Below are 13,382 nucleotides of genomic sequence, written 5' to 3' on the forward strand. Positions count from 1 at the left end.
GGAAAGGGGAGTTTGCAGTGGTCCTGGGTGTCCTTGTGCAACAGTCACTGAAGGTAAACATGCAGGTGCAGCAGGCGGTAAAGGCAGCAAATGGCACATTGGCCTTCATTGTGAGAGGTTTTGAGTACAGGAGCAGGGATGTGTTGTTGCAATTATACAGGGCCTTGGTGAGGCCACAGCTAGAGTATTGTGTGCAGTTTTGGTCTCCTTTTCTGAGGGAGGATGTTCTTGCTCTCGAGGGAGTGCAGTGAAGGTTTACCAAGCTGATTCCGAGAATGGCGGGACTGATTTATGGGGAGAGGTTGACCAGGTTAGGATTGTTTTCACAGGAGTTCAGATGAATGAGGGAGGATCTCATAGAGACTTATAAAATTCTAACAGGTCTGGACAGGACAGATGCAGGGAGCATGTTCCCAATGGTGGGGGAGTCCAGAGCCAGGGGTCACAGTCTGAGGATTCAGCGTAGACCATTTAGGTCGGAGGTGAGGAGACATTTCTTCACCCAAAGTGTGGAATTCATTACCACAGGAAGTAGTTGGTGCCAAAACATTGAATGTATTCAAGAGGCAGCTGGATATAGAACTTGGGGCAAATGGGATCAAAGGTTATGGGGAAAAAGCAGGATTAGGCTATTGAGTTGGATGATGAGCCATGATCATAATGAATGGCAGAGCAGGCTCGAAGGGCCAAATGGCCTCATCCTGCTCCTATCTTCTATGTTTCTGTAAAAACATATCTCTTTGATAGAATCCAAAACTTTGTAAGCCTCTGAATTGTTAAAGCCAGATATCTTTTTAAGTTTAGAATAAACCAAACTGCTTTCATGGTAATTTACTGACACCAAACTGGCATGCAAGTTGTGCACCAGTTTATCATTGTGTGTGGGCTCCAATAACTCACGGCAACTAATGTGATCAGACACTACCTGGACAATGTAATCCTTTGGGTGCAGAAATGCCTGTCTGGCCAAAGACACAGGTCAAATGCACATCTCTGCTGACTTTCCCAAGGTGCTAAGGCTACACTGGTCTGGACAATTTATATGAAGGCTCTGAAAATGCTTGTTATCCTCTAGTTTGTGAGGGCAAGAGGAATTTTTAAAGAACTGGTTGTCACACGAGCATTAACTGTGAACTATTATAGTAAAACTCCCTTGTGTAGTCAATGGTAAAAGGGGACAAAAAAAGTTTTTAAAAATCTAGATTAAAGTACACCATAAAACAACAAATATAACAAAGAAAAACTGAGAGGTCACAAACAAAAACTCACCAGTTGAACGCGCAGCTTTGAGAAAGTTAGCAGGAATTTTTTGCACGCTTTTATAACAGCTGACAACTCCAATGTGTCATCTTTCAAAGATGTAGCCCCGGACTGTGAATCCCCAGCTCAAACCAGTGGAAGAGTCAAAACTGCAAAGTGTGCCTCCATTTACATTTTATCCACACTTTACTGAGGCTCGTGTCACACATCAGTATAAATCTCTTGCGTCTCTCGAATTGCAACACATACAGAGCACGTTGTAGCACAAGGTCCTTGCCCTCAGCATTTCTTTATGGCAATGGCACATAGAAGCAGAATGTCAACCCCCGAGTTACACAACTACTTGCATATATAGAGCAAAATGTCCCAAAGTGCTTTAGGGGGTGTTAGAGCAAGTCATGTAATGGGATGTTAGGAACAATGGCTGAAGTGTGGAAAAAGAGTTTTAAAGGAGTGTCTTAAAGGAGGATAGAAAAATAGGAAGCCAGAGAGTTCTCCCTCGAACTTCCAGAGCTTTGGACCTCAGCAACTGAAGATACAGCCACCAGTGATGGAACAATTACATTGGGGATGCACAAGAGGCCAGAATTGGAGGAGTGCAAATAACCCAGAGTTGTGGGGAGGTTACAGAGATAGAGAGGGGAGGCCATGGGTGAAATAAAAGTAAGATTAGAATTTTAAAATTGTGCTGTTGCTTAACTGGGAGACAATGTAAATCATCAAGCATAGGCGTGATGAATGAACAGGACATGGTATAAGTAAGGTCACAAGTAGCTGACCTGCTGCTTATTGAGTTTATGGAGGCCAGAACATGGGAGGTCAGCCAGGTATCCAACAAGATGGTCAAGTCTAGAGGTAACAAAGGCATGGATGAGGGTTTCAACAGCAGATGAACTGAGGTAGGAGCAGAGTTGGTGGTGTTACAGAGGTGGAAATTTAAAATATAAATAGTAACTTTGTGTTTTGCTACAATAACAATATGAATGGAGGTTTTCATCTGAACACTTCATACATTGTGGAGGAAGTCACAATTACCTATGGTAATTGTCCAAAAGCCTAAAACAGTAGTGACCAGGATGTCTGAGATAATATGAAGCGCTAGATCTTTCCCTTTTATGACAGATGTTTATGGGACACTTGTGTAGAGTATACTTCCCCTTTAGATCGGTTTAGCAATGCAAGGGAGAATGTTGGGAAACTGTATTGTCAAGAACGAATCCAATTGTTTCCGAGTGAGTCACAAATTATGGTACAGTAGTCCTAGAATTGACATTAGATCACAAGCAGAACTTCTTAACTCGCACATATAAGTAGTAAACAAAACTTGGCCTTCATTTTGTCTATTTCTCCCTTTTTAAAAAGGATAGTGTGTTTCGTGTCTTAAAACTTACTAATACAGTCGGACATTTTTCTTCTCTCTGTAATGACATCAATCAAAATGCTTATAGGATTTCTATGAATATAAATCTCAATTGCCAATAAGGTGCATGTGGAAAAGCTGTAAAAACAGTTTAAAAATTTGCTATCGTATTTCCTTGTAGCTGGTGACAATTTGTAATGTGGAGTTGCTACTTTGGGTATTGCAGGAAAAATCTAAACTAAGGTCAGAAACACTTACCAATGGGTATTCTTAAATGTTCACTGTTCCTACGAAATCTTCTTGTCTGTTGAAAAATTTCTTGAGCGCCATGTTTGAGTAAGATGCTAATTATAAATGCTGAATCCATTTTCTGCTAAATATTGCTGCAGTGTTCTGAGGTATGTAGTCCTGTATCTTATGATTTTTCAGGGTTCCAAGAATTGAGGGGAAAAACTTAACTGGACACAGATTCCATTCATTTATGTTAAGCAAACCAGATCTGTGTAATGCATGCTGTTTTCTGATTAAATAATCCATTGCCAATATTTTCAAAAATTTATGTCTCAGATCTGCTACCATGGTTAGAGGAAAGAGAAATGATTTATTATAAACAGATACTTTGACATGGGATTTCCATTTCATTCCCAGTAAGTGAAACACATTGCAAGCTCCAGTGGAACATGAACAATAATAGCTTATTTTAATGCAACACGATACTGATGCACAGGCCTCCGAGGAATGAATTTAAGATGGTAATGAAATTGCGCACACTTCACTTTTGGCAGTTTTTATATTAATTTAAACTTTTTTTTTGCATATGACATTCTCATGCACACAAGTGTTTCAACACAAGAAGCAAGTCCATTTAAAGGTAGTCCAAGCACTTTGTTTTTGTGTGTGTGTGGATGTAGCTGCAAACTGAATGAAACATTTGAATTTTGTGCAGTCCATTATATGCATTATTGATGGCTCATTTCTGAATGTCACATTGCAGGAGTAACACAATCGAAGGGTCACTCTTTGCCGCTTCTTTGAATTCATCCAGTGTGATCTGGTCATCATTGTTCTTATCCATCTTACTGAAAATCTTGTCAACTCGCTGTTCTGGCGTCAAACCATCTTCGTTCATTTTCATCATTATGACAGTTCCCACCATTTTATAAATAGCCTTCATGGAAAGCAAAAAAAAAAGATTTAATTGAAAGCGAAAATCATAAAGAATTATAGAATCCCTACAGTGCATAAGGAGGCCATTCGGACCATCAAGCCTGCACCGACAACAATCCCACCCAGGCCCTATCCCCATAACCCATGTACCCTGCTAGACTCCCTAACACTAAGGGTCAATTTAGCATGGTCAATTAACCTAACCTGCACATCTTTCGACTGTGGGAGGAAACCGGAGCACCCGGAGGAAAAAGTTCTGTTGAGAGGGTCAGGTGAAATAGGATGGGAGGAGGTTTGTGTGGAGCATAACCACCATCACTAACCTGCTGAGTGGAACGGCCTGTTTCTGTGCTGTACGTTTTATGTAATTGTATGCAATGAATCAGATTTCAACCCTTACCAAGCTTGAGGTATTAAGTGAATTTAAGAATAGAATAACAGATGCTAGCAAGGGAGTTATTAATGTTTAACACTTGATTTCTGACAGCAAAAGTTGATTTGTTTCTGAATTTCAACAGGATATTGAGATAGAATTGCATTATAGTTTCGCACTATAATTCTATATAGAGCCTGCATAGTGGAGCGTTCATTTTTTGTGACACAGACCAGTGGAATTTAAGTTCACACCTGCTTTCCCTTAACACATAAAGTTCTCTTTCTGAAAAGGCAAAGGCTAAGTGGAAGCCAGTCACTTTCCCACTAGGAGGGAGAGCAGATAGAGGATGAGTCACTCTTTTGCATCTCTCAGCAGGTGAACTTAGAATTCCATTGACATAAATCATATGCTTATTTGTCTTCAATAGGCTGTGTATAATCAGAGAAATATAATTGCTCAATGCTGTAATGATGCTAATAAAGTTTTGTTTTCTATGAAGGGATTAAAAATAAGCTTGTGTTCTTCACTCAACTGAACTTTTCTCATGATGGAGCAAGGCCAATTTTATTCAAATGCCTGAGGCCTTACCCCAGCACCAACAGGAAGGCAGCACAGCGACTAACTTCATTCTTATTTAAGCCACAGCTTGAAAATCACCCTAAAGTGTCGGTTAAAAGTAAATCCAATGTGGAGGTACAATGCAGGGCCCTAGGGCAAGTAATGATCTAACATAGGAACATGGGCTTTGCTAGATGACTAAAATGACTACAGTCTATCTAGTTCACAATCCTGGTAGTCACAGGATAATGGTTGAGTTGTTGACTAATCATAACAATCAATCTCAATCAATCAGTTGCCTTTCATGCCTGCTCCTCACACCCATTCCATCCCACTCACCTCCCCACCCCTACCCCTTGCTGCCTGGACCTACCTGTGGACCTTGACACTAACCAAAGTTGCCAATTCTTGCCCAGCAAACTGAGCCACAGTGTCTGATTGGCACCCGCAGCTCATTAGATTTATGATGATGAGGCCTCAGCGCCAACTGATGAAGCTCTATGGGTCTCTCTGATCAGGTTCACTATCACTGCATTCTTTGAATCTCACCCAATTTTAGGCTCTGTCTAAATTCTACCCAAGGGATGATCTAGGTTAAAGGTTTTTCAAATTTACAAGGTTAAATTTGAAAAACTGCTTTAAATAATTTCAAGGGAGCAGCACAAGATGCTACAGGCAAATTTAAGACTGCTAGCAGGGACTTTCTCTTCACCCCAGGAATAATCCAACATATGAAATGGAATTGAAAAGTGGATTTGAAAACTCAAATCACTTAGGAACTAATTGAAAGCTGTTGCATACTAACTGGGGGACCTGACAGCTATTTTGGATGAATGAAGGTCCAGTGTATCCTTCTTCATGTGTAATTATTTTGTGAAAATGTAATGCACTAACAAGAAAAGGATACAATGCATCTCGAAACATACAGATGAAACTATTATCTCATTTTCCAATCAATAGTGGAAAAAATCCAATTCTTAAAGGCTGGGCAAGTCCAAACACAGTAAGAAGTCTCACAACACCAGGTTAAAGTCCAACAGGTTTATTTGGTAGCAAAAGCCACTAGCTTTCGGAGCGCTGCTCCTTCATCAGGTAAGTGGGAGTTCTGTTCCCAAACAGGGCATATATTCTGTTTGTGAACAGAACTCCCACTTGCCTGACGAAGGGGCGGCGCTCCGAAAGCTAGTGGCTTTTGCTGCCAAATAAACCTGCTGGACTTTAACCTGGTGTTGTGAGACTTCTTACTGTGTTTACCCCAGTCCAATGCCGGCATTTCCACATCAAGTCCAAACAGCCATGCATTTATATGGGTATGGGAAACAAGGTGTCACAAAATACATACAAGCCAGGTTTAATTTGCACAGAAATCAGATGTCTCACATTGGCCAGCAGATTTTCTTGTGAAAAGGACTAAATGAAAGGAGGCATAATGGGCAGCTTCTTTGACCCATGTTCCTAATTCTATAACAGGATAGTTTTCTGATTTGAGGCTCTTGGAGTGCGAACAAAGAACAGCACAGCACAGGAACAGGCCCTTTGGCCCTCCAAGCCTGCCGATCACATTGTCCTATCTAGACCAACCACCTGTATCCTTCTATTCCCCATTTGTTCAGGTGTTTATCCAGATAAGTCTTAATTGTCGCTAACATATCTGCCTCAACCACCTCACTTGGCAGTGCATTCCAGGCCACCATCAGCTTCTGTGCAAAAAACTCACCCCCCACATCTCTACTGAACCTTTCCCCCCTTACCTTGAACTTGTGCCTCCTTGTAATTGTCATTTCTGCCCAGGGAAAAAGCTTCCAACTGTTCACCCTATATGCCCCATATAATTTTATAAACTTCCCTCAGTCTCCGTCTTTCCAGGGAGAACAATCCCAGTTTATTCAATCTTTCCTCGTAGCTAATACCCTCCATACCAGGCAACATCCTGGTAAACCTTTTCAATACTCTGTCCAAAGCCTCCACGCCCTTCTGGTAGTGTGGTGATCAGAATTGGACACAGTATTCCAAATGCGGCCTAACCAACATTTTATATAACTGTAAGGAATTTGCCAACTTTTATGTTGTAGGTGGGAATCCTTTTCTGCTATAAACTCTATATGAGCTTCAGGCAAAATAGTACATACCTTTCTGATCATATGGCTTGAAAATCATCCACAGTACCTCACTGAATTTCCAGGATATGGACTGGTGGGCAGGCTCCCAAGCCAAAACTTTACCTCAATAATAGTGGCTCAGAATTCATAAAGGAATCAAAATACATTGTGATATCAATGTTATTACTGCCATGCAGTTGATAGTTTATTTTCCCATTTTTCCACTGTGGATTGATGAAGCAATTGATATTATAAACAGATCACTCGTGCGGTTTTCCTTTTAAAAAAATATTTTCTGAACACCAAAATATTGAAAAACGATCATTTTTCTGTTCCATGTGTTTAACACTGGTAGATTTCTATTTAAATCGCAAGGTAAGATGGCATCCCTCATGGCTTTGCATTTGACGTCAGACAGGGCTGTGATTGTACAGGTCAGTGAATATAAAGAGCAGAAATTAGTGACATATTTCCTTACCTCTATGATCTCCAACATTTCCACTCTTGTAATTTTACCATCACCATCTAAATCATACATATTGAAGGCCCAATTTAGCTTCTGTTCAAAGCTGCCTCTTGAAGTAATAGAGAGAGCGCAAATAAACTCTCTGAAGTCGATTGTCCCATCACCGTTTTTGTCAAAGGTTCTAAAGGCATGCTGGGCGAACTTGGATGCATCTCCATAAGGGAAAAACTGCAGAGAAAAAGAATGCATGCATTAAGTTAAAATTTCAAACCAGAATTCTATTTCATTTTAAGTACACCCTCAAAACTCTCTGCTCCTGCACCCCATTTATAATTGTATCATTTAATTTATATTGCCTTTTCTCATTCTTCCTACCAAAGTATATCGCTTCTCACTTTTCTGCATTAAATTTCATCTGCCATTTCTATGTCCACCTGGAATCAGCTACTATACTCACTGTCTACTAGATTTCCAAGTTAGGTGTCATCTGCAAACTTTGAAATTATGCCATGTATACCCAAGTCTACACTCTCCTTCTCTACAAACGGTATGCTTTGTCTGTATAGCACGCAAGAAACAATATTTTTCACTGTAAACATGTGACAATAATAAATCAAATCAAAGTCTAGGTCATTATAATATATTGTAATACTTAGCCAGTTCCCTTTACAACTCACCGAAGTTAGCTCTATTATATGTTTAATTGTTCTTAGTCTGTTTCCAAAGCTATTATGGATCTGATGAAATTATGATCATCGTTTCCCAGATGCTCCCAGACTTCCACTTGCCCCACTTAGATCCCCGGAACTGGATCTATCTAGCACCACTTCCTTCCTCATGCTGGAGACACATTCATCAAGAAACTCCTCTTGGACACCTTTCAGCAATTTCTCCCACTCTTTGTTCTCGTACTATCCTAATCCTTGCATTTTTCTGTAAATTTTCTGAAATGTTCTCTATCGCTTCCCACTCTTTGGTGAACTACAGAATACACACAGTAGCATAATAACTCCTCTACTGTTCCTTAATACTAAGCAGATAGATTCCGTCTTAACCCCACAACCACATAGTTTAAAATACAATCTCCTCAGGATACATATTCTCAAGTTGTAAAACTGCAGTGATGAAGTGATCGAGGTGATGGCACGATTGTTCACCTTTTTCCAATATCTCTCCCACATGGTAAGGTTCTAAAATTTGTAACCTTTATGTCTCCAGAACTGACACTTTTGTTTGCCCTTCCACAGTCATATTACACGCCCACACGTCAGTTCAAACTTCTGCGCATTGGTAGGACCTGAAGTAAATGTTCAGCACAAACTCTCCTGAATAATAGGGATGCACTCGATAGTTTGAACATCAGGATAAGAATTATATGGATCAGATATGCATTCTATTTTTGTATCATGTAGGAATTCAGTAAGACTGAAGAAACGTGGTTAGCAGTGATCATTATAAGATAGTTTTATTTAATTTAGAATTATGATTGTTTAAAAAAGCTATTTCACCAATGCAGGTTTTCTGTGATGTCAAAATAAATTTTTTGTGGGGAAAAAATTCAGGTAAAATTCCAGAAATGCTGTTCATTTCATATCTGAAATCGTTAGGGTTATATAGCACTCACAAATATCAATTCATTAAAAAAAGTGCAATTTGCAGAATGGCAGAGAGACAGGTGAGTTCTGATTCTCCACAAATAGCTGGACAATGTGTACCACTCTGTTATTATTCACTAAATCCATTTGAGGCAGGTATTTATTAGTGTCACAAGCAGGCTTACATTATCACTGCAATGAAGTTACTGTGAAAATCCCCTAGTCGCCACACTCCAGTGCCTGTTTGGGTACACTGAGGGAGGACGAAGCATGGCCAATGCACCTAACCAGCACCTCTTTCAGACTGTGGGAGGAAACCGGAGCACCCGAAGGAAACCCACGCAGACACAAGGAGAATGTGCAGACTCTGCATAGATAGTGAGCCAACACGGGGATCGAACCTGGGTCCCTGGTGCTGTGAGGCAACAGTGCTAACCACTATGCCACCATGCCGCCCACGTGCCGCTAACATATAGTAATTAATCCATTCATTCATGTGTTCTCTACCCGAAGGCAGGTCATTGTCTACTGATGCTTCATCCTGAGCTATTTTCTTGGCAGTTTTTGTCAGTGGTGGTTTGCCATTGCTTTCCACTCTCAGGGACAGGGCAAGTCTACCTCACTTGGAGCAGGAATTGAAACCAAAGTGTTCGCACCATTCTGGATCACATGCTAGCCCTATGGATATTAATTAGCAATTTAAAGTGAATTCAGCAGGAATCGTTCTGAGTGATGTCCTAAATGCAGCAATTTTATGAGAAGGGACCTTTATCAGCCTTGGTTTTGGACAACATTGGTTGAAAGTAGAAACCATTTTAAAATGAAGCTATGCATATTTGAATGACTGATATGCCTCCTCTGAATGAATTGTCACCTGCCCCTCAAACTGCTTTTGGTACAATTGGAAGTTCAAGGTGAGTTGAATTCCTGACAAAATTGCTTTAAACATTTTAACCCAACCCCAAAAGCAGTGTGTTTGGTGGGTTACAGTTACCGTTTCCCTCCTCCCCCGCCCCGCATTGTGTTTGGTGGGTTACAATTACCTCCCCACCATTCCACCCCCCCCCCATCCCCCGCCCTGGCCAACTGTCTAGTCTTCCAATTATGCAAATATAAATTATTTCCAATAACATTTTCTTTCTTTCTCATTGATAATAGAAATAAACTATTGGAAAAAAGGTTAGAATTTTTCTGCAGCGACAGATGACTCAAATGTAATTTGGATCACAGCTATATAAAAAAAAGAAAGGGAGACTGAAGATGAGCAAAATATGCATTTCAGAGTCTGCAGAGTAATCAAATGGTCATTTTGAGGCTGTTTACCATCCCGTTAACACCAGAGGAAGGAAGTGAGAATTGACCTTAGTGCTCCTTATGGCTTCTGTTCTATTTCAGGCCATTTGCTCAAGTGTTTTAGCAAAGACTTTCTTTATATAAAGGCCTATTACCCTTCAAAAACCTAAAACCGTCTTCAAAAAATCCAACAATTCTCAGTAACTCAGTCGCAACAATTAGTCAGAATCCATATAAAGAACTTGTCAAACGAGCACTCACTTGATTTTCTATTATTAGATTGCAGAATGAGACAGGTCTGTAAAGAAAATGAAGAGGCTGAGTGATAAGAATTGTGCATAGTCTCTTGGATCACAAAGGACTGGATTTCACAAAGTGCCACAGTCTCCAATGCCCAGGCTAAAAAGTACAGCAAATGGGGGAAATCCGGCTGCGATCCCAAAAGCTGCCCCACAGCAATTTAACACCAGTTATCAATTGCTTCCCACATGATGTGGGCCTCTCCCTGCCAGGGGTAACATACCCCTTAAGTGGCCAATTGATGGTCACATGAAGATTTCAATACGCCCGAGTGTGGGTGAACAATGGGATTTTGAGAGCATCGCCTTCAAATCAACCAGCAGGGGAGCATATAATCAAGCTCAAAAGGGTGCGAAATTAGACTGTGGTACCAAAAAGGCATGGGCTGGATTTTTGCTCATTTGACCTGCTAGGGCGGTGACTTCAGGGAGTAGCAGTCAGTAAAGCATAGTAAACTCGGAATACATAGATTCCTGCATGTTATGGGGTTTCAACAGCTTCCCTGCCCAGAGCCAGCCTGATGGACAAGCTTCGCTTCCAGTTAGAGAGCAACCCAGAGGAGGTCTCAAGATTAAGCAAGTCTGCATGCTGGGAACTGCGGGGGGGGGGGGGGGGGGGGAGAGCAATTGTAGGTCTGGGGACATCAGCTGGGCCATGAGCTTTGTCCAATTTTAGGTAAGATCCAAGCTGACAAACTGGATCCAAATAGTAGCTGGGAACACAGACCCTCCTGGGTCTGACAGTCATTGCTAGGGTTTAGCCACCACATTTTCCAAGACCTAGAGAAACCAGAGTTAAATTCAAAATGATGCAGAAAAATATCTGAAGCTTCATTATAACATTTGAAGTGCCAATCTGTGTTGTGGGAATGAGTTGGTTGCCTTGTCATTGGAAGTGGGTGGATTCGGATCAAGATTCGGATTTTTAATACATTAACCTCCCATCCACCCAAACCTGTCTGTTATCCGGAGTTAAAATTTCCCTCCTTGCGAGCTGGAAGCATTTTCCAATAACAGTGCCTTAGCAAGTGATTGACCAAGAAATTAGCTTATGCCAACGTGTTTCTAGGATACTCTCTTTGGACACTGATAGTTATGTGGAAAGAATTGAAATACATTAGAAAAATTACATTACCAAGTTCATTCTCCTCCCAAGATCAACTAATTCATTACAAACCAATGAAAAAATTTGTTGCAACCACGTAATTCAACCATGGAAGGCATTATAATGTTAAGCATGGAATGCAGCACAGTGGGTGCACCTACACCAGATGGACTGCAATGGTTCACACCACCTTTTCACAGGCAAAGAGGGATCAGCAGCAAATGCTGGCCTTGCCAGTGACACTCACATCCCACGAAATAATAAAAATAGAAGCACTCACCATGGAATACATTACAGTCTTAACTCTAGAATTCATTACAAACCCAACCCCAGAATTCATTACAATCCTAAACACAGACATTATTACAGACCTAAGCACAGAATTCGTTACAGACATAACAATGCGGAATTCATTTTTTAAATTCAGTCATGGGACATGGGCGTCGCTGGCTGGCCAGCATTTATTGCCCATCCCTAGTTGCCCAAGGGCAGTTGAGGGTCAACCACATTGCTGTGACTCTGGAGTCACATGTAGGCCAGACCAGGTAAGGATGGCAGATTTCCTTCCCTAAAGAACATTTTCCGACAATCGACAATGGTTTCATGGTCATCAGTAGATTCTTAATTCCAGATATTTTTTATTGAATTCAAATTCCACCATCTGCCATGGTGGGATTCGAACCCGGCTCCCCCAGAACATTAGCTGAGTTTAATAGTCTAGTGATAAACCACACATGGCCAAAGTCTCCCCTACAATCTTAGTCACAGAATTAATTATTCTGCAGGTAAGTTAACCTCTTTAAAGAAAAGGTAATGTAAGGTTGGCACATTTGGATCCGTGTAGGACCTTTGCAAGAACAAAACACCTCAAGACTGAACTCTTTCCATTATATCAAATATTCAGATACTAAGAAACTTAATAATTATTATTTTGCAAACTCATTTATTATTCAACCAATAAATATTCTCCCAACTGGCACTAGGTCCCATGACGGGGGAGTGGCGGAGTGGCGGGGAGTGGGGGGGCGGGGGGGGGGAGAAATCATGCCTCATGCCATATCTTCTGACCCTGAACTCGTTAATTATGGACCTGGGGGTTTAGTGCTGTAATCTGTTGGAGGGGCGGGGGGCAGGCATAATAGCGAGAGTCTTGCCATCATATCTGGGTACCATATTGACAAGACGACTAACATCACTGACCTACCAAAGAAAGAAAGAAGATGGCCTCCAGGAGCGCTCGCAGGCTGGAAGATGGGCCTCTTCGATGGCATTGAATCTGGACGATCCACCTGTAGATGCTCCCCACCCATTGCTGTGGAGTTCCGGGCTCCAGGGTTGCTGACACACTCCATCCCGAACTCTGAAGGCAGCACCTGGCATTGTTCAGTTGAGTCCTGACTCCCACATGCCACGTTATTCTAGACCAGTACTTGACCAATTTGCATCCTGGTCCTGCAAACCAGGATGCAAATTGGTTACACGACAGCCTCTAGCAGGATTCCCGATCTGCCATGCCAGGCACAGCACAAGATCCTGCAGGAATTTCTCACCGGTGTGAAACTGATATTAGGACCCTGCCCAATTCCCCCCCCCACCCCCCATGGTGCCATTGAACCCACCGGCGGGGATGGTGGAGAATTCCACCCCTTTAGCCTCTTTTTTTTTAAAGAAGGCTGTACTTGTGAAAATAAATTATGTCATTTGGGATGTCTTTTTGAACATCAGGAAAAGAAGAAAAAACATTAAACTAGACATGGTCCTTTTTGAGTCCTGGATGATGAATCATGATGTTCCAAAACAAGGC

At 41.4% G+C, this 13,382-nt stretch overlaps 1 protein-coding gene across 1 annotated transcript in view; it reads right to left on the reverse strand.

Annotated features, from left to right (window-relative positions):
• Nucleotides 1-2,889: 2,889 nt before the first annotated feature.
• The window catches only part of LOC144494148 (visinin-like protein 1), a 121,063-nt gene continuing 110,570 nt past the window's right edge, over nt 2,890-13,382 (reverse strand). Inside the window, exons 3-4 of the mRNA XM_078213747.1 lie at nt 7,299-7,514; nt 2,890-3,788 (exon numbers count right to left, since the gene is read on the reverse strand). Coding sequence (XP_078069873.1) covers nt 3,591-3,788; nt 7,299-7,514 — 414 coding nt within the window. The 3' untranslated portion in view covers nt 2,890-3,590. The remainder of the gene's footprint in view (nt 3,789-7,298; nt 7,515-13,382) is intronic.

The sequence above is a fragment of the Mustelus asterias genome, chromosome 5, assembly GCF_964213995.1.
Source record: "Mustelus asterias chromosome 5, sMusAst1.hap1.1, whole genome shotgun sequence".
Taxonomy (NCBI): Eukaryota; Metazoa; Chordata; class Chondrichthyes; order Carcharhiniformes; family Triakidae; genus Mustelus; species Mustelus asterias.